At 38.9% G+C, this 25,303-nt stretch overlaps 3 protein-coding genes across 3 annotated transcripts in view; all 3 read left to right on the forward strand.

Moving 5' to 3' along the window:
- The first annotated feature begins 423 nt into the window (after positions 1-423).
- Positions 424-25,303, forward strand: part of LOC146656768 (inositol polyphosphate-5-phosphatase A-like) — a 34,752-nt gene continuing 9,872 nt past the window's right edge. The window contains exons 1-4 of the mRNA XM_085427059.1: positions 424-483; positions 23,315-23,356; positions 24,065-24,165; positions 24,419-24,503. Coding sequence (XP_085283185.1) covers positions 424-483; positions 23,315-23,356; positions 24,065-24,165; positions 24,419-24,503 — 288 coding nt within the window. The remainder of the gene's footprint in view (positions 484-23,314; positions 23,357-24,064; positions 24,166-24,418; positions 24,504-25,303) is intronic.
- Positions 8,532-10,452, forward strand: LOC146656769 (uncharacterized). Its single transcript, XM_085425039.1, has 3 exons — positions 8,532-9,238; positions 9,379-9,607; positions 10,252-10,452. The coding sequence occupies exons 1-3, from the start codon at positions 8,538-8,540 to the stop codon at positions 10,450-10,452; spliced, it is 1,131 nt and encodes a 376-aa protein (XP_085281165.1). The 5' UTR covers positions 8,532-8,537.
- Positions 11,742-14,622, forward strand: LOC146656770 (uncharacterized). Its single transcript, XM_085425040.1, has 8 exons — positions 11,742-11,906; positions 12,063-12,191; positions 12,309-12,377; positions 12,466-12,560; positions 12,917-13,043; positions 13,984-14,101; positions 14,343-14,419; positions 14,512-14,622. The coding sequence occupies exons 1-8, from the start codon at positions 11,742-11,744 to the stop codon at positions 14,620-14,622; spliced, it is 891 nt and encodes a 296-aa protein (XP_085281166.1).

Consider the following 25,303-nt stretch of genomic DNA (forward strand, 5'->3'; position numbering starts at 1 on the left):
GTTATGGAAGGGTTGCAGTTAGTAAAAGATAGCTGATTTGACATGTACATTAAGGCAAATATAAAAGTTCCTGGGACGCTCAAATGTTTTGAGATTATCTCCAAATTATCTTATTATTTAGTGATGGTTGGTTTATCACTGATAAACATATTCTATGGAAATAGAAAGAAAAAAGCTGCGATCTGACCAAATGGATAGAAGAGCATGTGGTCAGCCCATTAGAACACCGCCCACTTGCAGAAGGTTTCCCAGGGTTTGTCAGCAGCAGATGCCCAGTCCTGGCTGCTTATAAAGCTCTCTCTTTCTCAGACACACACCTTGATAAGCTCCTGCAGAGTTTCGTATCGCAGGGCTGCATGAACGTCAGTGGTGACGCTGCTGCTGCTACTACGAAGTTTCCTTGAAACTGCTTGCGTTGTTAACATGGAAACAGACACGGATGTGCTTCTTGTCACTGCAAACGTCGGCTCACTCTTTAATAATGTAAGTAGAATGGCATCACAATTAAAGTCACACTATAATGATGGTATAGTCACAGGATTATGTAAAAACTCTAATAGGCTCATGCATAAATAAGTAAGGCAGGGTATAGGGTATGAGGAAAGCTGGGGGGGGGGGTTAACATTGAATGGGCTCCATTGCATGGAAGAGGATTAAGGCCACTGGACGTCTTTTTGTTTGTTTTTCCAGAATTCCGAGGAAAAAGTTTAGAATCCTGAAAAAGTCTTCTCTTGTCTTATTCTGAAATCTTAGCAATGCCTTTCTTGCTGCAACTCTTCCAGTCAAACCTTCAACTCGAAGTCTTCTAATCACAGTTGAAACTAAGACTTGCTTACTCCGACCGCTATTAAGCTGCGCTTGAAGCTGTTGTCCTGTGAACCGCCTATCACGCAAGCTGGTAACTATCAGAAACATCCTCTGATTAAGCTGTGGCTTTTGATCAGCCAGACCTCTTCCTGTTAGAGTTTGTTTCTGAGTGCCTTTTGACGGTGAAGGAAACTGTACTGACACCTTGACTTTCTTTGTAATTTTTCTGTAGGTTTAGAATGTTATGATGGTCTGTCTCTCTTCCACACACTACATTCTGCAGTGCAGTACTGTTCAACTGATGGTCACGAGGGTGTGGTGCTCTGTGTTCTCTGCTCCCGTGTGTCCTCACACCCCGTGCTCTCTGTCTTCTTGTTTTCCCACGCTCCTTCTGGGGGAAATAACAGAGGCATCTGTCAGGACACTCAACTACAGAAAGCATACACTCACTAGCCGCAGCTCACTAGGAAAATTGACTTGGAGTCTCACGCAATGATCCAGCATCGGTGAGAGCTCAATCACACTCTTAAATAGCTCCCCTGACAAGGCTGATCAGCTGCAGGTGCGTGGCAATATCTTCAGGTGTGGCCAGTCATGCAAGCATGAAAACACAGGAACAGCAACACAGTGCAGCAAAAACGCATATTAATATTATATTTTAAAATTATTTTATAAAAATAATTTCATAATTATAATTTTATAATTTATAATTATTTTATAAAATAAATTAATTCCTTCTAACAGAACGCACACACACAGATATAGTCTTGTGAAAAAGAAAAGGCATTCTCTTTCAGTTCTAAGGTTTAATGTACTGAGTTATACATGTACATGTTATACATGTACATGTAAAACAACATGTTATTATTATGGGAAAATGTAAAAACAGTGTATCTAAAATTAAGTACACCCATATTGTAGGGGTGCAACGATATTCGTATCGATATTGAACCGTTCAATACAGTGCTTTCGGTTCGGTACGCATATGTATCGAACAATACAACATTTGTAATTTATTTTATCAACTTTCCTTCTGACGATGCTGTCTGTGTTGAGCGCTCAGTGAATCTGCGTTCGACTACTCCGCCTAGGCTGCACTGTCGAGCGCAGATCCACTGAGCGCTCAACACAGACAGCATCGTCAGAAGGAAGAGCGCAGGGCAAGCTAGCAAGACAGAAGTTAAGCTCTCCTTGCAACATGGCACTCCCCCACCCTCATTCAGATCTGGCGTTTGGAATTATTTTGGTTTTCATGTGACGTATGACCCTGAAGGTAAGCGAGTCATGGACTAAAGTAAAACAGTATGTTGGATGTGCCATGCAATGCTCAATTACATGGGTGGGAACTAGTGTGTTAGCGCAGTTAGCTCGTTAACGTGTTGGCCGTCTAGCCCCATGCACGGAGCGATTGGCGGTAGCTCATTAACGGAGATTTGCCGTGTTGTGGCATTAAGGTCATTTCAACGAGATTAACCTGAAAGCACTAGTGGGAACACAACGAATATGACTGCACATTTACGCCTACATCATCCTAGTGCAAAGACAAAAACAACAAGCATGCTACTAACTTTAGCCGAGTCATTTAGACAGCTGTTAGCACATGATTCTCCTTATGCTGCTGAGAATATAGCCCAGAAGAAGCGGATAGTATCGCTTTTATTTTGGAAAGAGACATTTCTCTGTAATAAACTCTCTTTTCCTAAGATGAGTGATTCCTCAATCAGATACAGGGCTCGCAATATCGCTAGCCCGACGTCCCACTGGTGTCAAGCCAGCCTCCAATTCGAGACTTGCAGTCAAGCCAGCCTCCAGTTGATTTTACGTTCCCTGTGTATTCAAAGTATTACGGGAATGGATGTGGAAACCAGATTTCAAAATAAAAGCCAACTTCGAGTGAATTAACAGATATGTTAAGAACATAATAACATATAATTTAGGCTTTTTTTTTTTTTTTTAGAAACTCTAATGTTACATCTACATGACACAGCCTTGTACCCTAATTGTGCCCTGTCAAGGCCATCTTATTTTGGATTTCAAAGTAAAAGCCCTGTGAATCTTCATTTTTGAACTACTCTTTCAATGAATTCATAATGCTCTTAAAAGCAAAAGTCGTATTTCCAAATACTATTTGAACTTTGTATCAACACTTTCCAACCGCAGTCTTTTTCACAGTAATACCATATCAAATAAATTCTTTCTGATTTTGCTTTTCATAGTAATGGCCCTTTGAAATTGCCGATATTTGACTTAATCTTCTAACGATTCAAAATGCTCTAAAATGGAAAATTCCTGTTTCCACAGGGTAATTCCACCTTAGATCAACAGTATACAACCCCACAGTGATACCATATCAATATCAAGTCATTCTGATTTTGCTTTCAAAAATAAAAGCCCTTTCAAATTGTCCATAATTGACCTAACTTTCAGTGATTTCAAAATGCTCTTAAATAGAATTTTGCTGTTTCCACAGGGTAATTCCACTCTGTATTTACAGTATACAGCCCCACAGTGATACCATATCAATATCAAGTCATTCTGATTTTGCTTTCCAAAATAAAAGCCTTTTCAAATTGTCCATAATTGACCTAACTTTCAGTGATTTCAAAATGCTCTAAAATGAAAAATTCTTGTTTCCACAGGGTAATTCCACCTTAGATCAACAGTATACAACCCCACAGTGACACCATATCAATATCAAGTCATTCTGATTATGCCTTCCAAAATAAAAGACTTTTCAAATTGTCCATAGTTGACCTACCTTTCAGTGATTTCAAAATGCTCTAAAATGGAAAATTCCTGTTTCCACAGGGTAATTCCACTTTAGATCAACAGTATACAACCCCACGGTGATACCATATCAATATCAAGTCATTCTGATTTTGTTTTCAAAAATAAAAGCCCTTTCAAATTGTCCACAATTGACCTAACTTTCAGTGATTTCAAAATGCTCTAAAATGGAAAATTCCTGTTTCCACAGGATAATTCCACTCTGTATTTACAGTATACAGCCCCACAGTGATACCATATCAATATCAAGTCATTCTGATTTTGCTTTCAAAAATAAAAGCCTTTTCAAATTGTCCATAATTGACCTAACTTTCAGTGATTTCAAAATGCTCTAAAATGAAAAATTCTTGTTTCCACAGGGTAATTCCACCTTAGATCAACAGTATACAACCCCACAGTGACACCATATCAATATCAAGTCATTCTGATTATGCCTTCCAAAATAAAAGACTTTTCAAATTGTCCATAATTGACCTAACTTTCAGTGATTTCAAAATGCTCTAAAATGAAAAATTCTTGTTTCCACAGGGTAATTCCACTTTAGATCAATGGTATACAACCTCACAGTGATACCATATCAATATCAAGTCATTCTGATTTTGCTTTCAAAAATAAAAGCCTTTTCAAATTGTCCATAATTGACCTAACTTTCAGTGATTTCAAAATGCTCTTAAATAGAATTTTGCTGTTTCCACAGGGTAATTCCACCTTATAATTATTCTGAAATGGTTTTTTTTTATTCTTTCTGTTACTCACATGTATGTTTTGATGTGCAATGGTGTTAGTTTGAATGACATCTCCAAGGCCCTTTAATTTATAATTCTCTTTTTGGTTTTTTCTTTTTACTTTGTTTGTCAAGTATTAACCACATTTAAAACACACAAAAAAAAGCCAGTAGTTAACTTTAAAATTAGTACAGAGGTGGACAATAAACTCAGCCGTGGTGTCTTTTGTCTTATGCAGTCAGAGAGATTATTGAATGTTTGGGTGGATGTAGTTTCCTCTGTGGTGGGTTACGATGTGCGCCCACCACCCAAGGCTCCGTGGGGCTTGGTGGTGGTGCTAATGTAGGCCCCCGTCCGGATGGGCCTCTGTGGCTTCCAGGGGTGACTACTTGGGTAAGCGGGGGACCTGGCCCCACGAGAGAGTACTTTGCCTTCACTTTCCTCCCCTCCTCATCCCCACTCCATCACACCGTCACACATGCAGGGCTTTGGCGTACAGTTGTTTCACTGAGGTGGGTGTGAGACATTCCTGCTGTGTCCCCTTCTGACCACCTGTACCTCAATTTTATTCCACAATCTATACATCAACATCACTTGTGCTGGGCATGCTGAATGGCGTCCAAGGGATGGTCTGTGTATTCAACCTCTCCTAAGTTGCCGGTGCCCACGTCTCAATTTTAAATACATGTAGATGGTAATGTTTGTTGGCAGGGGCTGTGCTGACACCAATATTTATTATCTACTGTTACTTATACTTATCTAGGTTGTGGATGTGATACTTGCTGTTGTGTACTGTGTTATATTTTTGCTTGTTTTCTTTTCTGCATTTTTCTTCCAGTAGGTAATCCAATGGAATTTACTGTCTTGTGTCACCGTCCCACATCCCCTCTGTTTTTTCCCGTCTTTTGAACGTCTCTTGTCTAACTCTTAATATTTCCTATCAACCAATTATGTTTATTCCTTTGATTTTTACTGCAAATTTAAATTTTACAATAAAATGTTTGATTAAATAGAGATATTTTAAATTTTTAATCAAGTGGAGCAATATTGCAAAGCCATAATGGTCCACTTGAAAAAAAACAAAATCTGTTGGAGAGCCTATACCGCACACTACTGGACATGCGAGCTTTGAGTGTCTGACTCTGTCGACATTCCAAAAACTAGAGGTGAAAACATGTCATTTTGAACATAACAGTCTTGTGCAGAAAAAATGCCGAAGAAGGAGAAGGGGTGAGTTCGTTTTTTACGTATAAACTTTAAATATTAACTTTTAAAATTTGCTAACTAAGTAGTTCATCTCCAATTACATGTAATTGAGTGATCAAGTCTTGTAGCCTAGCCTAAGATATTAGCTAGTTTATTTCTGATTGTAAAAATGTCTTTTTTCTTATGTGTAACACTTAATCTTACATTTATTTCACCATATTATTACTGGGGTTTTTTTCGATAACAGGCTTCGCTATGAGCAAAAACAAAAAAAGATTTGCGCACAGGACTCAGGGAAAGTTGTTAAATTAATTAACACGTGTTCTATAACAGGCACATCTGTTGCTAACAGGCTATGGCTTATAAAAAACCCTGCCTTCTTGGGACCTTTTTGTGCCACTTTTATGTTTTAAATGGCTGCCATTTCCACTGTGTTCAGTGGAATATAACCGAACTTGCCAAAAGATAGTTTTTTACTGTCAATTTTAATATTTCAGGGTGAATATCTTAAATCAATCTAAAATGGCTGAGCAGCAAAAATCCCCACACCCTCCTTCCTAGGGACCGTTTTGTGCCAATTTACTTCCATTATAAACGCTATTTTTCACGGCAAAATAATTACCGTTCAAGTGATCGTCATGATTTCATTTTAGGTTTCGTTTGGGACTAGGGGCCTTGAGTTGTAAATTTTTTATTTGTCCACCAAGTGGCGCCCTTGTTTCACATTTGACGTTTCACATTATATATGAATATATAAATTTTTTATAGCATTTTTTGGGGTGTGGCACTAAACGGTCCCCAGGGTGAAGGGTGTGAATTGAATTAAAAGAAGGCAGGAGGGAATTTTTTAACATCAAGTGCTGCACATTTTCTTCAGGGGCATTGCATTTCACAAAAACATGTTCAAATAGTACTTGAATAGAAACAAAGTTGATAGTTTTGTAATTAGTGGCACTGATTTAAAATTGTTCTCAATTCATTGAGAATATCATACATATTATTTATAAAATGTTATGATTTCATATTCATCAATGATATAAATGACAATGTAATGTTTTCTTTTTTACACTTAGAGTCTACTGCTTCAGCTTATTTGGGGTATGTGTTTTTTTCTTCTTTACTTTCATATACATTTTCCATGAAAAATAAAACTGAAAATGCTATATCTTCTGTTTTAGAACAAAAATAAACTGATCACAATCAATGAAATTATTGAAACTGTGGAACAGCTGAAAAAACATGGCATGCAACTGGAGGACCATGCACTTCATAAAGAAGGCCCCTGGGGTCAAGTTTGCCTGACACTTGGTATTCAGAATAATAAAAATAACCGCTACAGAATTTGTGATGCATTTCGTCAGGTTAGTTCTTTTCACTTATTTTTAAAAAAAATATATTGTATATATTACATATTCTATATTATTATATATATATATTATTTAGTTAAAATCAAATTTATTAAAAATGTATGCCTGTTCTCTACAGAACTTGTCTATACCAGTCGAAGGGGATTCAGATAATGGACAAAAGCCACCAGAGCAGGTTCCATACATAAAATTCTATGTGTTTGATATCAAATATGTTGGTATACCAAATTTTAGTCAATGTGTTACTGTTGAAATTATCCCTAAAATTAATATTGTTACGGGTAATGTCATTTTCAACAGGAAGAACTATCAGCTGCCGCTTCTCTGTCACCGGTCTTCTCCTTGCAGGAGGATGGACAGCTGTCTCCTGAGCAGGTCAGTCTGTCTGTACTATCATAAATTCTCTTCAACGCTTCCATGTCATTACACTAAAGTTACACCTCTCCACTCATGTAATAGCAACCAGAAGAACTATCAGCTGCCGCTTCTCTGTCACCGGTCTTCTCCTTGCAGGAGGATGGACAGCTGTCTCCTGAGCAGGTCAGTCTGTCTGTACTATCATAAATTCTCTTCAACGCTTCCTTGTCATTACACTAAAGTTACACCTCTCCACTCATGTAATAGCAACCAGAAGAACTATCAGCTGCCGCTTCTCTGTCACCGGTCTTCTCCTTGCAGGAGGATGGACAGCTGTCTCCTGAGCAGGTCAGTCTGTCTGTACTATCATAAATTCTCTTCAACGCTTCCTTGTCATTACACTAAAGTTACACCTCTCCACTCATGTAATAGCAACCAGAAGAACTATCAGCTGCCGCTTCTCTGTCACCGGTCTTCTCCTTGCAGGAGGATGGACAGCTGTCTCCTGAGCAGGTAAGTCATTAAAAATGCTTTCACATAAGTTATGATTGGTACTAGGATCATTGTTTAAATGACCACTTTATATTACATAAAAAATATTTTTTTTAAAAAAAATAAACAATTAAATAAAGAATTTTATCAAATGTTGTAACATTGAATGAAATTTATATTTCATGACACTTCTCAACATTAATGTTTGCTATATATTATGACATTACAAACACTGGTTGTTAATATACTTAAAATACACAAGTATTTCAAGTATATTTACTGATATTATAGTAGTTATGTAACATGGACAAAATGTTTTCTCACAAAATAATTTTTTCCTCTTTTTTAGCCTAACAGCAACTCATCTGATGATGGATTCATAAGAGTCAGGGTCCCACTTGCAACAAAAATTTTTTTCCTGAAAAGGAAAGAATGGACTAATATAAAAAATAAGAGATCCCAAAGAGGATACAAGGGACTACAGTGGACAAATCTGATTTCAGACGGAATACGGACTGTGTTTCCATATTGTTCCTTTGCCTTCAAAAGGCACAGAGTCAAGGCTTTGGACTCAGTAAGAAAGGGCCCTTTCTTCTGGTGTCTGGGTTACTGCAGTTTTGAGGATTGTCCAGTCACTGTCACTGTCACTGTAGATAATGAAGAAGATCTAAAGGCAAAAGTCAATTTTCAAGGTTTCGAGTGTGTGCACAACCACTATGAACTAAGAAGAAGACCTGTAAGAGCTCATAAGAGAGATAAAATTGGCCATGAATTGGAAAAACAATTACCTAGAGCCATGTATCTGGAAACAATGAGCAAAATGGATGATGATGTTGTGCAATCGGGGTGTAGAGATGAAGTTCCAACTCCTCAAGTGTTGAGAAACATAGCCTTGGAAATCAGAAAGAAAAGTCGTCTTCATCATAATGAGATTATGAGTCTCCAGTTAATGGTGGCAAACAAGAAGAACAACCCAGAGGATGTATTGCAGAAAGTAATGTTACATCCAAAAGGTGTTTTTTTATGGTCTTCCAGGAGTATTGAGATCTTCCAGAGCCGCTGTCGGGAGGACATCGTGTATTTGGATGCTACAGGAAGTATCATGAAAAAAAGAAAGGGTTCGCCTCCTTTCTATGTTTACGAACTTGTAGTAAGAAATCCACGGAAAACATCCTCCCCCCTACCAGTGGCTACATATTTAACCTGTGACCATACCACTGCCTCAGTCAAATATTTTTTGGAAGCATTTCTGACTGATGTTGCAAGGGCCTTTGGGCGCAAAGCCATGTGTTCACCTTTAATGCTTATGTGTGATGGATCTATGGTCCTAATGCAAGCTATCTGTTTAGCTTTTGCAAAAAAAAATCTCTCTGACACAATGAATCATTATTATAACATCGCTTCGGGGAAAGGAAACAAGGAAGACTTCGAGGTTCCAATTCTTCACAGATGCCTTAGTCATGTTATGAAGAATGCTAAGGAGATCTGTAAAAAGTAGTAAGTGTAGTCCTTTTAATACGGTATTCACTTGTTTGTTTTTTTATTATGACATGTGACATGGCATTTCATTTTTCAATTTGGGAAAACATTATTACTGTTTTGGAAACACTTAAAGACAATTTTTTCTTTAACTGCAGTGCACCAAAGAACTACCATCTTGCAATGCACACTTTTGGAGTGTTCACTACTGCGACTTCATTAAAAGACCTCACTGACATGGTGCAAAGTGCTGCAGTTGTTTTTGGGAGTCCATATAGTGGTGAGAATGTCGAAAAACATTTTCACAACCTTCAGTTGTTCATGCAGAAAGCCAATGTTGATGTTGATGGCAATGACAGAAACTCAAAAGCTGATGAGGACCTGAAGGTAAACCAAAGTCAATTTTTATTAAAACTAAAGGCTAAACTTTTGCCTCTTATATATCTTTTTAAATACTTTGGAATAGCATAATAATCACAAGTCACAAGTAATTTTAAATGTTTTATACAACATAATGTTGGGTTTTTAGATTATAGATATGAAAGATGAGTGTACACAATGTTCAAATCACATAATTATTCTGTTTTGTCTGTTGGCTAGGGAGTCAAGGGAAACAACCTCTTTGGGAGACATTTTAAGAAGCTCATTTCCAGCAAATATCTTCTTCCTTTTTCTGGATTATGGTCTGCAATAATGTTAGGTAAGCCATTTTAAAGTAAAAAAGTAATTAGTTTATAAAATGAAATTACACACATCAATATTATTCGAATCTTCAAAATCCAAAGGTGACCTTGGAAGACATGGCACTGGGAAAATGTATGAGCAGTACCACAACAAATACAATGCCTTAAGAAAGATCAAGAGACAAGTAAGACACCTGATTTTTAGTATATATACATATTTGTGTGGTGTGATTGAGAAACAGCGGGTCCAGAGGAGTCATCTGTATTGCAGATCATACAACATTGCACACAACAATGTGTATCTTTAAAAGAAATCACAATTAATGATTTCTTAATTTGATTTTTCAGAATATCACTGAGAATAATAAAACGCAGGGGATAATGGAGAAGAGCCAGTGGGATCTGAAACATATCCGTCTACGTTCGGGAAGGCTCACCAGGCTTGATGACTTTGTTGTCCAGTATCAAATCAGTCACACAGCGCTGCTGAAGGAGTACGAAGACTCAAAAAGAATGCTTCAAAGAAAGGTTTGCAAAATGACTGGCTGATGTCCATCAATGCTTTGCCGTTTCAAAATGGAACATTACAAAAAAGTGTTCTTGATGTGGTGGGATATTGAGGTGCCCCACATTGTGATGTTATAGCTTGTTTGCACCTGTGTGTCTTACTGGACATTTTTGTGTGTTTTGGTTTATTGTAAATTAAGGAAAATGTTGTCACAGCATTTCACTTGTAATTCCTAAACAATGTTCAATGACTCATATTTTTGGTTCAGAAATTTCGAGTGGACGAAGAAAAATGGAAGGAACGTCGCCAAAAAAAGAAGGGGAGATATGTAACAGTACTCCGCAAGCCATTTCCTTTCAAGAGATCTTCAAAGATGGTATAAAATGTTGCGCAAATTTATCTTTCATATATAAAGACCAATATTTTGCATAACATTTTTTGTATTTCTTGTACACAATATTTATATAGGTTGCTTCCTCTATGGCCCCGAGTTCCCCTGTGCAGACTGCTAAAGTTGAGGATGTTACCTTAGAAAATCCAGAATTACAGGTAGGTTTGACAACTGCTAACATAAAGGATTCATCAAAGTAATAGTTATGCCTTCTTTTTCCATAGAAGATCCTTTCCATGACACAGTAATCAGTCATGGACACGTGTATGAAGGTCAAATCTTATGTAGTTACATGTTGATATTCATGTTCAACTCATTCGATGTGAATATCCAGGATTTTGGTTGACTAGTTGTAACCTTAACTTAAGTGGGAGGCACCAAAATTAAAAATGAATGCAGTGATCACATGGTAAATTTTGGGAATAACTAAATAAATAAATATTTTTTCCTCAGTAGAAACTGAATGGGAAAAAGCATTCGGGAACATAGTTAGAGTATGGGAAAATTAACTTTGCAAGTGTTGCCATTACAGCTTTGAGTTTATATAGTTACCAATGCTCAAGGGTGGCTGTAGCTCAGGTGGTAGAGCAGGTCATCTACTGATTTGAAGTTTGTTGGTTTGATTACTGGCTTCTCCTAGTCTGCATACCAAAAATCCAAGATACTAACCATAAATTGCTCTCCAGTGCATCCATCGATTGTGTGTGAATGTTACTTAGAACACACTTAGAAAAATCTGCTTGGGTGAATGCACAAGTTGTGTAAATCGCTTTGAATGCTCAGAAGAGTAGAAAAGTGCTTTATAAGAACCAGTTCATTTACCATTCAAGACTTGGAGTGATACATTTTGAATGAATTTTACAAAGACATATTGTTAATAACAGTCCATAAACTTTTGTTAGAAATAACAAAATCATGTTCAATAGCTGGTAAGATCGTATGTTAAGTGTGTTTTTCTTGAATGAGGAGGTCCTGTCTTTGTGGAAGAAAAGAGACACAGAGTTTGTGGTTTCTGTGCTTCCCTCAACAAACCATGGTACGTCCATAATTATCCGGCACAGTGATCTGCGAACCCTTCGACCACACCTGTGGCTAACAGGCGAGGTATATCAATGATTAATTTAAGCACTCATAACCACAATAATTCGACTGTGTAATGTAATTAAATTAAAAGGACATTATCATGTAATTATTTATCATTAACACAATTTAAAGTATATAAATTACATAGCTTTGTGTTTATGAAAATTCTTTACGTAGGTAATTGAAGGGCTTTTTCATTGTCTGGCAAAAAAGGAGCAAAAAGGGATCTACATTATGAACCATTACACAGCGGGATTGATTCTGTTTGGTGATCGGACACAGCTTTCTCGCCAAAGCTTGCGGAACGTAAGATGACTGTCCAATGTCCATATAATTATGTCCAAATACATTTAGAAAGAATTACTGATTGAATGCTAATAGAATTCCACAAACTGTAAGAAATACATAAATGTTTTCTGACAGGTAAACTTCGATCAGTACCAGGCCATTGTCACGTTTGTTAACATTAAAAATGTACACTGGAAGTTTCTGGTAAGCAACAATATTATAACTTTAAAGTCTGTGTATTTTTTTAATGACGATATATTAATATTGTTTTAATGATTTATCTTTGCTACAGTTCATCAATGCAGTGAATCACACTGTTTATCTCCTTGATCCTTCCCCAAGTTCATCAGAGGAGGAAGACTCTAAACTCGCTGCACGTAAATTCAGGTACTTAGGCTTCAACACATTTTGTTATATGCAAATAGGCTTTACAAGTTAGTTTACTACAACTGCATTTTTGTAGAAGCTTTTTGTACCTGGCCCCACAATACGTGTTTCTCTGTTGGCATCCTCTTGGCCAGGTCTCATTTGCAAAATAAATCAGTACGGTTAAATAAAAATTATCAGGTGAACAAATTATTAAGACAATAATTCTGATGGCAAAAGAGCCAAAAGAGACAGGCCAAAAAATAAATCAATAAAAAATAAATAAAATTCTCTTTAATTCTGTAAAATATGTTTTTTTTTTAAATTAGGAAATATGACATATACCAAATTGTATAATGCTTTGTAATAATGTGCAGTGATTACTTAAAAATGAGGAGAACCTGCCACGCAAAAACAGAATGGGTGGACATTAAATGGAAGGGAGGTGTCTTGACCCATCCAGTGCAGAAGGATGGCTTCAGCTGTGGAGTATTGGTGGTGATGGTAAGTGATGATAATATACATTTGTATATAATTTCTTACTTGTTTGCCATACCATCATGCCATGTTCAGAAGAATATCCACATCCATAACAGTAGCTGTAATATATATGAATACATCTAATTCTAAATTTCACATGATACTGCACAAATTAAGTATATGGTTAATACTTTGGTGCCCTAAGTCATGCAGATTTTGGGACATACTCTTTTTAGGATTTGCAAATATTAAGGCTGCACAGCGATTGCAGATAGTACTTATACTTTAAAGAGAGCAAGTCACCGTCTGGAATTATTTCCTGTGTCATAATGGTGCATTATCAGTAATCTCATTCTCTCACTGAGCACGCTCTGGTGAATGGCTAGCACATCATGATGCAGGTGGTATGTATTGTCCAGCATTGTGGTTAACTTGGAAAACATCCACATCTCTGACAGCACCTTACGAGACTTATGGGACACCCTGTGGACTCACTTTATTGAGTCTCTGTGGCACTAGCATAACACAGGTTGCGACTCTCCACACCATTTTTATAGAATATACTGAGTATTGCCCAACAGATGTTAAAAGAAGTCAGCTGCCCACACATTGGAAGCAGACTATATCTAATAACTAGTAACTAGAGATGTTCCCTATTTCAGTTATTCATCAGCATCTAAGAATATACTGGCCCTCTGGCCCTTACTGTAGAGTGGAGTGTTATTTTTAACCCTGTCCATTTTGTTCTCTATGTTTACAAGGTATATCACATAGTTATTCATCCACGATGTCCATTTCAACAACTGAGTGTTAGAAGTTACCTGGTGTTCATAAAGACTTAAATCTATTTATTGCTCTTTGTTTTTCATACTGTTTATGCAAGATTATAAACATCAGAAATTTTATATTGAGCAGAATTGTGGGGTTTTTTTTCACAATTAAAATTTTGAGTATTTCTCGGTAGATGGCACGGGCAGTGATGAAAGTATTTCCAGATTTGCCCGTCATGAAATTTAAAACATCAAAAGAGAAAATGGCAGAGGAAAGAAAATTGATGGCTGTGGAGATACTACAAGCATCAGGTTGGTTTGGGGGTGAATAAGAGAGAAAATGTGTGTGTGTATATATATATATGTATTTGAATGTATATGTGTGTGTGTGTAGATTGAAATGTATTATTCTGTTAGTAGTATTATTATAGTGCACAATGGCACTTTATGCTGTGGTCTAATCGATAGAAATTTTTAAGTACACTGTTTAACATATGCATAAATTGGCCTTCAAACGAATGTCTATATAATGTGTTTTGATCCTGTATTTTAGTTTTTGACACTAACAGCAACTGTGCCATGTGTTCGCTGACCAAGCCACCTGGATCAGGACCTTCAATGATGAACTGGGTGAGTTGGAGGGAATTTGAATTTCTCAAAAATGTGTAAAAGACTTTGACTATAAATGGGTTTTTTTGCTTTGTCTGTTTAACTTTAAATAGATACAATGTGACGCCTGTCAAAGATGGTACCATGAACAGTGCCTTGACATGACCAACAATGACTTTCAAAAAGCAAAGGAAGAAGCGTGGAATTGTCTCCTGTGCTGTTAAACCACAGACTTATTGGATGCTTGTGTCAAAATATTTGAAGACGTACTCTGTTGTCTCCACCAAAGTGATAATTTGAGCAACATAATACGGTGAAACGTTTTCATACATATTTCATTCACATTTCCGTGATGTTCTCATTTACATTTAAAGCACATTTAATGTTATCATGACTGCACCTTTTGTAATTTACAATTTATTCTCCTTGTATCGAGCTGTTCCCTTTTTCTGGGTTTTGTTTTCCAAGATAAACAGATTTACCTATGTTACTTTTATGAAAATAGTTATATTTCATAACATTACAAATACAAAGAAAAGTTTGTGTCATTAATATGTAAAGAAAAGAAATCCACTTCAGTAAATTTTAATAAATAAAATCAGAATGACTTGATATTGATATGGTGTCACTGTGGGGTTGTATACTGTTGATCTAAGGTGGAATTACCCTGTGGAAACAAGAATTTTCCATTTTAGAGCATTTTGAATCGTTAGAAGATTAAGTCAAATATCGGCAATTTCAAAGGGCCATTACTATGAAAAGCAAAATCAGAATGACTTGATATTGATATGGTATCACCGTGGGGTTGTATACTGTTGATCTAAAGTGGAATTACCCTGTGGAAACAGGAATTTTCCATTTTAGAGCATTTTGAAATCACTGAAAGTTAGGTCAATTATGGACAATTTGAAAAGGCTTTTATTTTTGAAAGCAAAATCAGAATGACTTGATATTGATATGGTGTCACTGTGGGGTTGTATACTGTTGATCTAAAGTGGAATTACCCTGTGGAAACAAGAATTTTCCATTTTAGAGCATTTTGAATCGTTAGAAGATTAAGTCAAATATCGGCAATTTCAAAGGGCCATTACTATGAAAAGCAAAATCAGAATGACTTGATATTGATATGGTATCACCGTGGGGTTGTATACTGTTGATCTAAAGTGGAATTACCCTGTGGAAACAAGAATTTTTCATTTTAGAGCATTTTGAAATCACTGAAAGTTAGGTCAATTATGGACAATTTGAAAAGGCTTTTATTTTTGAAAGCAAAATCAGAATGACTTGATATTGATATGGTATCACTGTGGGGCTGTATACTGTAAATACAGAGTGGAATTATCCTGTGGAAACAGGAATTTTCCATTTTAGAGCATTTTGAAATCACTGAAAGTTAGGTCAATTGTGGACAATTTGAAAGGGCTTTTATTTTTGAAAACAAAATCAGAATGACTTGATATTGATATGGTATCACTGTGGGGTTGTATACTGTTGATCTAAGGTGGAATTACCCTGTGGAAACAAGAATTTTTCATTTTAGAGCATTTTGAATCGTTAGAAGATTAAGTCAAATATCGGCAATTTCAAAGGGCCATTACTATGAAAAGCAAAATCAGAATGACTTGATATTGATATGGTATCACCGTGGGGTTGTATACTGTTGATCTAAAGTGGAATTACCCTGTGGAAACAGGAATTTTCCATTTTAGAGCATTTTGAAATCACTGAAAGTTAGGTCAATTATGGACAATTTGAAAAGGCTTTTATTTTTGAAAGCAAAATCAGAATGACTTGATATTGATATGGTATCACCGTGGGGTTGTATACTGTTGATCTAAAGTGGAATTACCCTGTGGAAACAGGAATTTTCCATTTTAGAGCATTTTGAAATCACTGAAAGGTAGGTCAACTATGGACAATTTGAAAAGTCTTTTATTTTGGAAGGCATAATCAGAATGACTTGATATTGATATTGTGTCACTGTGGGGTTGTATACTGTTGATCTAAAGTGGAATTACCCTGTGGAAACAAGAATTTTCCATTTTAGAGCATTTTGAATCGTTAGAAGATTAAGTCAAATATCGGCAATTTCAAAGGGCCATTACTATGAAAAGCAAAATCAGAATGACTTGATATTGATATGGTATCACTGTGAGGTTGTATACTGTTGATCTAAAGTGGAATTACCCTGTGGAAACAGCAAAATTCTATTTAAGAGCATTTTGAAATCACTGAAAGTTAGGTCAATTATGGACAATTTGAAAGGGCTTTTATTTTTGAAAGCAAAATCAGAATGACTTGATATTGATATGGTATCACTGTGGGGTTGTATACTGTTGATCTAAGGTGGAATTACCCTGTGGAAACAGGAATTTTCCATTTTAGAGCATTTTGAATCGTTAGAAGATTAAGTCAAATATCGGCAATTTCAAAGGGCCATTACTATGAAAAGCAAAATCAGAAAGAATTTATTTGATATGGTATTACTGTGAAAAAGACTGCGGTTGGAAAGTGTTGATACAAAGTTCAAATAGTATTTGGAAATACGACTTTTGCTTTTAAGAGCATTATGAATTCATTGAAAGAGTAGTTCAAAAATGAAGATTCACAGGGCTTTTACTTTGAAATCCAAAATAAGATGGCCTTGATAGTGACAGGGCACAATTAGGGTACAAGGCTGTGTCATATAGATCTAACATTATTGTTTGTAAAAAAAAAAAAAAAAAGCCTAAATTATATGTTATTATGTTCTTAACATATCTGTTAATTCACTCGAAGTTGGCTTTTATTTTGAAATCCGGTTTCCACATCCATTCCCGTAATACTTTGAATACACAGGGAACGTAAAATCAACTGGAGGCTGGCTTGACTGCAAGTCTCGAATTGGAGGCTGGCTTGACACAAGTGACGTACTGGGGCTAGAGATTTTTTCAGTCGGGCTACCAGAATCTATCTCTTCCCTGCCCGTCGGGCTATTGTAGGAAGGAAAAATATATGTCAATGCTTTTGCATTCTTTCAGAAATGTAGCTGGGTAATTATGTCATTGGCATCGGTGAGCCACTCTCAATATGTGACATATTGAAATCGCGTTTGAATTTGCGCTTGTTTTTTGCTTTCACTTTGCAATCACGCGAACTGTGTATAGAGAGCGACAGCACTGATCTGTGAGTGATGATAATTTGTGCACCAATTCCTCTGACATCGTCTTATTAATCGTTAGCTTACTATGCAAACATGACAAGTGAAATCTCCCGCAGCAAGCTTAAACATGTGAGAGGTTGATCGCGCAGAGAATCGCTGAGCTTATGTGAGTGCGTGTGTAAAAGCAGCAGGATTTATATTTTAGTTCTGCTGAGCCAAATAAGACAGGTCAGGGTGAAGAAGTGACAGCCAAAGAAAAGCTTACCACAAAACGGAGAAGTTATGACAAATCAGACTATAAGGCAAAAAGAAAGTGCAGCTTTATGGTTTCATGGACAAAATAATTTCTATGGCTGCAATATGACGAGCTAAATAACCAGGGCTGCACATAAGTGGTCCGCAGGTGCGCATTCGCTGTCAAAATAAAAAACACGCACAAGGGTTAGGGTTAAATTTAAAAACTGTACTTTTGAGTTAAAATATATATTTATAATTTTAATAAATGACAAATTAAAAAGGCATGAACCTTTTTTTTGTATCGAAAAAATATCGAACCGTGACACCAAAGTATCGAACCGAACTGAACCGTGAATTTTGTGTATCGTTGCACCCCTACCATATTGCTTCCATACCAGGTAAGTAGCCGCCAGGTGCTGCTAATTAAGTGGGCGTGATTAACTGATCATCAGCAAGTGTGAGCACCTTTATGAAAAAGAAGTTTTTCTAGCATATGTTAACAAAGACAGAAAGACACCAGCCATGATCTTGAAATGAAACGCAATGAAATTGCAAATAAAAACCTAAGAACTACACATCAGATTCTACAAGTCTCAGTTAGAATGTTAAATGTTACAACTCATGACAGTATTTTGGCCAAAATAACATCTCTGATAGGCAGAGTCTCCCACCCCATGCATGTAAATGTTGGTGAACTGCAGAGCTCCTTCAGTGACGGACTGCTGGATCCTCGATGCATGAAGGAGCGTTTCCGCAGGTCCTTCCTCCCTGCAGCTGTCAGACTGTACAATCAGAACTGCTCCCAACAATCACAGATTTTACATCAGCGCTGTAACTTGCACTATTTTATCAACCGATTCACACTATAACCAGGGTTTTTCATTATTATTATTAGTCCTTTTACCTCCAGGTAAAAAATCTCATTGAGATTAAAAATCTCATTTTCAAGAGAGACCTGGCATCATGGCAAAAAAAGTCAAAATACACATACCACATAAGTATATAACAAGCCTCTTATCTGCATTTAATTTTATTTAATTTAACTTGGCAGCACAGCTTTGGTTTGCAAATTTGCATCTCATCAAATCACAAGATTTCTCAACCAATGTCCTTAAGAAAGACGAGACTAAGATGAAGATGTTTCACCATAATCCATAGTATCACATTTGACAATAACCAAACACAGCGTATCAGCAAAGACCTCATACAAGCCGTCAAGCACAGCACAGCAGCCAGAGGTTGTGGGGGCCTTGCAGTGATTGAGCCATGAACTCTACTGTATGCAAAAGTATTATACAGTCAAATATAAGGCCATCTGTCTGACAGCCCAGATTGTGTCGTGCTGCAGGGCAATGACCCCAAGCAAAGCAGCTCCACATTGATTTGAGAGAGTGATAAAGTCATATAGATAATGATTACTGCTAAGTTACTCCTGCATACTCCTACAAGACATCAGATCATTTAGTCTACTTAGTTTACCACACACTAGATCTGCATTTTGCTTTAGTTTTTGTTAAATAAATAATTCCACAGTGTAATATGTAATGTGCAGTTGTTTATGTGGGACGGTATTTAATAATTTTTGAACCTGCTAGGGGCAAGATAAACTATTTTTTATTATGTCCTAGTAAGTAAAAGCTTAAAACGGAGAGAGGGTGTTATTTATTTTACCATGACTGCAATATTTTTAGTCCTTTAGCTTTGAACATTTTAAATAGTTGAAGATTGGCTAACCTTTTTTCTTTAATTTGGTGTAGTTATGATATAAAGTGAGATGTTATAACTTTAAAATGTATTAATAAGTGGGCATGGAAATCATGGAGCAATGTAAAAAAACTGTGATATCAAAATACATTGTCCACAATAATACTGCTATCATGGCACTGTGACTCTGTGATAATTGAGACATTGCAATAGCAGTGATATATGATTATATCTGTGCAAGTGAGGGAGAAAATACCATTTGAAAGGAAAAAACATGAATTAAATATCTATTGTGTTGTCAAATTCAAATTTTATTTGTCACACACACACAACCATACACAGTATGACATGGGGGTGAAATGCTTGTAGCTGTACAATGCCCGACCATTAAATGACAGAAGAAAAGTTTTACAATATTTACAATTTACTACAAAAATTTACAAATTAACTTAGGAATTTACAGTAAAGAATGTGCAAATAGCAGAAGAGATTATAAAGATAAGGATTATAAATTATAGGAACTATAGGATTATAGGAAATGTGTGGTGGTGCGTGTGGTGACGTGTGTGAGAGTCCAGTCTTATAGTGACGTGTTTGGGAGAGTCCAGTCCTACACCTGGTTCAGGGCCCGAATAGCCTGGGGGAAGAAGCTCCTCCTCATTCTCTCTGTTTTGGCCTTAAGGGAGCGGAAGCGCTTCCCAGACCTCAACAGTGAGAAGAGTCCATTGTTGGGATGGGAGAGGTCCATCATAATCTTCCTAGCTTTGGACTTGCACCGCTTGGTGTAGATGGACAGCAGGTCAGGGAGCTCTGATTGAATGATGCGTTCTGCCGAGTGCACCACCCTTTGCAGATCTCGTCTGTCCTGCTTGGTGCTGTTCCCAAACCAGGTGCAGATGTTTGACGTCAGGACGCTCTCGATGGTGCAGGAGTAGAAGTTCTTGAGCACCTTCAGTGGCAGATGGAAGTCTCTAAGTCTTCTGAGGAAGAAGAGACGCTGACGGGCTTTCTTAACCAGGGTGTTGATGTGACAGGACCATGACAGGTCCTGAGTGATGTGGACACCCAGGTATCGGAAACTGTCCACTCTCTCCACTGGCGTGCCACTGATGATGAGGGGTTTGTAATTCCTCGCCTGCTTTGTAGTGAAGTCCACGATCAGCTCCTTAGTCTTGCTGATGTTTAGGAGGAGGTTATTCTCCTGGCACCAGGTCTCCAGGTTCCTAATCTCCTCCAGGTAGGCCGTCTCGATGTTGTCGGAGATCAGGCCCACAACAGCAGTGTCGTCAGCAAACTTGACAATGGAGGTGGTGTCGGATGTGGCTACACAATCATAAGTGTACAGTGAGTACAGCAGGGGGCTTAAAACACAGCCCTGAGGCACTCCAGTGCTGAGTGAGATGGAGGGGGAGACTTGTTTTCCTACCCTCACTGATTGGGGTCTGTCTGTGAGGAAGTTGAGGATCCACTGACACAGTGATGAGCTGAGTCCTAGATCCGTCAACTTGGTGAAAAGCTTAGAGGGAATTATTGTGTTGAATGCTGAACTGTAGTCCACGAACAGCATCCTAACATAATTCCCTCTGCCAGTGTCCAGGTGACTCAGGGATGTGTGGAGCAGGTGAGATATGGCATCGTCTGTGGAACGATTAGTCCGGTAAGCAAACTGAAGTGAGTCGATGGTGGGAGGAAGTGAAGAAGTGATGTGATCTCTCATCAGTCTTTCAAAACACTTCATCACAATTGAAGTCAGTGCTACTGGACGGTAGTCATTGTGGCAAGCGGGCTGTTGTTTCTTTGGAACAGGGATAATAATGGACCGTTTGAAGCACGTGGGAACCACAGCTTGGGCCAGGGAGAGGTTGAAGATCTCCGTGAACACCGGTGCTAGTTGATCAGCGCAGGCTCTAAGGACCCGGCCAGGGATTGCATCTGGTCCTGCTGCCTTCCTGGTGTTCACCCTCCTGAAGGTGTTCCTCACGGCATGCTCTGTGATGACGAATGCATTTTCTTCACTGGTGCACTCCGAGCGCGGGCAGCCGTTTGTTGTTTTAATTGCTGCGGCGTCGAAGCGAGCATAAAACGTGTTCAGCTCATCAGCCAGTGAAGCATCGGCATTCATCATTGAAGAAGCTGGTCGTTTATAGTCCGTTATAGTCCGCAGTCCTTTCCACAGGCTCCTAGAGTCGCACTGTCGTAGCTGTGACTCTAGTTTTTCCCCGTAGCTCCGCTTTGCCTTTCGGACCGCGCTGCGCACGTTGTAGGACGCAGCCTTGTATAGGTCCATATTACCGGAGACAAGCCCTTCATTGTAGGCAGCGGTGCGTGATCTCAGAGCGTCGCGGATGTTTTTATCCACCCACGGCTTCTGGTTGGGAAACGTTCGGATGATAGTTCTTTCTGCTGTGTCGTCCGCTAGTTTCCCGATAAATCCCACAACCACTTCCGTAAACATGTTGATGTCATCAGAGCTGCGCCGAAACATGTCCCAGTCTGCGTCATCCAGTGCGTCCTGCAGCGCGGCCACCGATTGGTCCGTCCAGCGAGCGACCTCCCTCCTGATTGGTGGTTGCTGCTTTAGCCTTTGTTTGTAAGCAGGTATGAGGAAGATGGCGGAATGGTCCGATTTTCCAAATGCTGGCAGGGGTTGAGCCTTGTAACAGTTCTTGAACGGGGTGTAGCAGTGGTCTAATGTCCTCGTGCCCCGGGTGGGGCAGTTGATGTGCTGGTGAAGGTTGTGAAATGTCCGTTTGAGATTCACTCTGTTAAAATCTCCCATAACAATGAGTGCGGCATCTCGGTGAAGTGTTTGTTGATGTGTGAGAGCCTCATGTAGCTCACATAAGGCAGTGTCCGAGTCCGCGTGAGGCGGAATGTAAACAGTGCAGGCAATGACCGCAGTGAATTCCCGAGGGAGATAGAAAGGGCGACACTTAACGATCAAAAGCTCCAGATTGGGCGAGCAAGAGCGTGTGAGTGGGGAGATGTTTGTGCTGTCGCACCATCTGTTGTTCACCATCAAACACACTCCACCACCTCTTTTCTTCCCCGACTCCATTGTCCTGTCCATGCGGTAAACCGAAAAGAACCCCGTCGGCTGTACGGCGTGGTCTGGTATCGCTGGGTTCAGCCAAGTCTCGGTAAAGCAGAGGAGGTTGCAGTCCCGAATGTCTCTCTGGAACTTGATTCTGGCTCTGAGGTCATCAAGCTTGTTCTCGATGGATTGAACATTGGCTAGCAGGATACTGGGCATGGGTGCGCGGTGTGCGCGAGCCCGTAGCCTGTTCCTGATGCCGGCTCTTTTACCTCGAGGCCGTCGCTTAGGGTCGCATCCTTTGTTCTCTCTCAGGATCTCCTTTGGCCAGGTTGGGTCCGGAGTTAAACATGGTGAAATGTTCGTGTACTGCAGACCAATAGAAACCAAAGTGTCTCTACTGTAGCGGATTTGTGTGTTTTGCATGATGCCCATGCAAGATTATCGCAGATATAGCAAAAAGTGACGAAAAACTGCAAAAAGTGGAGAAGTTAGGGCAGAGCATCCAGCACGGCAGCCGACCTCACCGGCGCCATTTTGTTATGAGTTTCTTTTTCTTCACTGCAAATTGGTTAACCTCTGCTGCCTTTAGCCTCACGATCTGTGAAATTTAAATAGGGACATCATGTTATCATAGATTAAAACGGGAAAGTAAATATTATCCATTTTTGACACCTACAAATAAATAATCTATGAAAAAAATTCTGATTTCCAGATGTACTGAAAAAAATGTGTGGATCTGAGCCCAAATTATCTGAGCCCATATATATATATGTTTGTTTGTTTTTACATTTCATAGGTCGGTGAAATTCAAAGTGAATGGTTAAAACAACTGTACAAGGTAAGCTTGAGCTTCTGCATGTTGCAATAATAATATTACAGTTTTCAGAATGTGATATTTCATGTTTTGTTTTGTTTTGTTTTGTTTTGTGGAGAGTATGGCCACTTCTAGGAAGCGAAACCTGTGTTGGTTCTGGCCACTGTTCTATTATACAGTTGTAATTACTGATAGCATATCTGCATTCAAACATCACTAAAGCATATGCTTTTTAAAAAGACCACTCGAGACAAGCTGAAAGGTCAAATATTTAAGATGTGGACATACTTCAACATACAAGAAAACATTCCACTTTAAAATTGAGAGAAAGTGGCCTCTTTTTGTACAAATGGTGTTCTTTACTAGTGAGGATAAAAAGGCAGGATGATTTCCTTTATTTTATCAAATAATCAGTAAGCAAAGCTAACTACAATGTTGCTGTTTTTATTTATTAACAGGAATGATATGTGATTACCTTTTTTATACTTTAACTGCTTAAGATAACTGAACCTCTCTTTTTTAAGTATAATTTGGGATATTTTAGTACGTTTGAGCTGCTCCTGCTCTATTTAACTTGGGCGGCATTGCAAACACAAAATTTCTTGTATCTGACGTTACAAATTAAAAGGCTTCCCTGGAGACGATCATCATTATTGACCTTCTACACCGCTCAGTGCTCTTTAGTGTAAGCATGTACGTTGCACTGAGACTTTTTGCTTTGCTGTATAACAGACTATCCAGAGCTACAAGCCACACTTCATTGCCCTGCACTTGCAGGAGGTGGGAGGAAAGGACTACATGTTAAACATGGGCCATGCAGAAAACTTGTTCTGGTAGGATTAATATGCTGATTATAATGCATTTTGCCATTTCCATTGATTCGTTGTTGTCAATTAAACAGTTCGTTATAATGTGTCAAAAAAATGAAAACCATCTACAGTTACAGTATATGTCATTTGAGAAGCGAGAACCAGTCAAGTCATTACATCTTTATTTAAAATCATAACATTAATTGATGGCTTTTAGATATGTATACAAAGAAACCTCCATTGCAGTGATCATACTTTTTTGCTCTGCTGTTACCAGGACCCTCGGTTCCAGTGAAGAAATGAAAGACTTTGACAGGTCTTGCATTTATGTGGACAACCAGTTCAAAGGAGATAGCTTCACGGTAAGAAAAACAAAAATGTCTCATACAGAGCAGTTGCTGTGTGATAACTGGATGCAGTCAATGTATTCTGCTGGGGAAAATCAGACGTTTCTGAGAGTGACGTCCCAGGGATCCCAGGGGCTATGTTGTCTGGGGGCTTTTGCCCCCTGGTAGGGTCTCCCATGGCAAATTGGTCCTGGGTGAGGGACCAGACAAAGAGCGATTCAGAAGATCCTTATGAAAAGAACATCGAGGGAACAGTTTACCCTGCCCGGGATAGGGTTACCGGGGCCCCGCCCTGGAGCCAGGCCCGGGGAGGGTGCCCGAGGGCGAGCGTCTGGTGGCCGGGCCTTAGTCCATGGGGCCCGGCCGGGCACAGCCCGAAGAGGTGACATGGGCCCATCCTCCCGCAGGCCCACCACCCGCAGGAGGCGCCATAGGGGTCGGGTGCATTGTGTGCCGGGTGGCGGCCAGGAGCGGAGGCCCTGGCGGACTGACCCCCGGCTGCCAAGACTGGCAATAGGGACATGGAATGTCACCTCTCCGGTGGGGAAGAAGTCTGAGTTAGTGCGTGAGGTTGAGAGGTACCGGCTAGATATAGTCGGGCTCACCTCTACGCATGGCTTGGGCTCTGGAACCAGTCTCCTGGAGAGGGGCTGGACTCTGTCTCAGTCTGGAGTTGCCCCTGGTGAGAGGCGGCGGGCTGGGGTGGGTATTCTAATATCCCCTCGGCTTGCTGCCGGTACGTTGGGGTTTATTTGACTGTTATTGGCCATAACGAACACCTTGTTCGAACATAAGAGTGTCCATAAGTGCACGTG

This window comes from Rhamphochromis longiceps, linkage group LG12 (assembly GCF_057381845.1).
Source record: "Rhamphochromis longiceps isolate RC_006_pf linkage group LG12, R_longiceps_female_GT1.1, whole genome shotgun sequence".
Taxonomy (NCBI): domain Eukaryota; kingdom Metazoa; phylum Chordata; class Actinopteri; order Cichliformes; family Cichlidae; genus Rhamphochromis; species Rhamphochromis longiceps.

Excerpts from the sequence above, each read along its gene's own strand:
- LOC146656769 (XM_085425039.1), top strand. The coding sequence starts at position 8,538 with ATGTATCTGGAAACAATGAGCAAAATGGATGATGATGTTGTGCAATCG. Across the intron at positions 9,239-9,378 it reads AAGGAGATCTGTAAAAAGTA|TGCACCAAAGAACTACCATC; the intron begins GTAAGTGTAGTC and ends CTTTAACTGCAG. Across the intron at positions 9,608-10,251 it reads AAGCTGATGAGGACCTGAAG|AATATCACTGAGAATAATAA; the intron begins GTAAACCAAAGT and ends TTGATTTTTCAG.
- LOC146656770 (XM_085425040.1), top strand. The coding sequence starts at position 11,742 with ATGTTAAGTGTGTTTTTCTTGAATGAGGAGGTCCTGTCTTTGTGGAAG. Across the intron at positions 12,192-12,308 it reads CTCGCCAAAGCTTGCGGAAC|GTAAACTTCGATCAGTACCA; the intron begins GTAAGATGACTG and ends GTTTTCTGACAG. Across the intron at positions 12,561-12,916 it reads CTCGCTGCACGTAAATTCAG|TGATTACTTAAAAATGAGGA; the intron begins GTACTTAGGCTT and ends AATAATGTGCAG.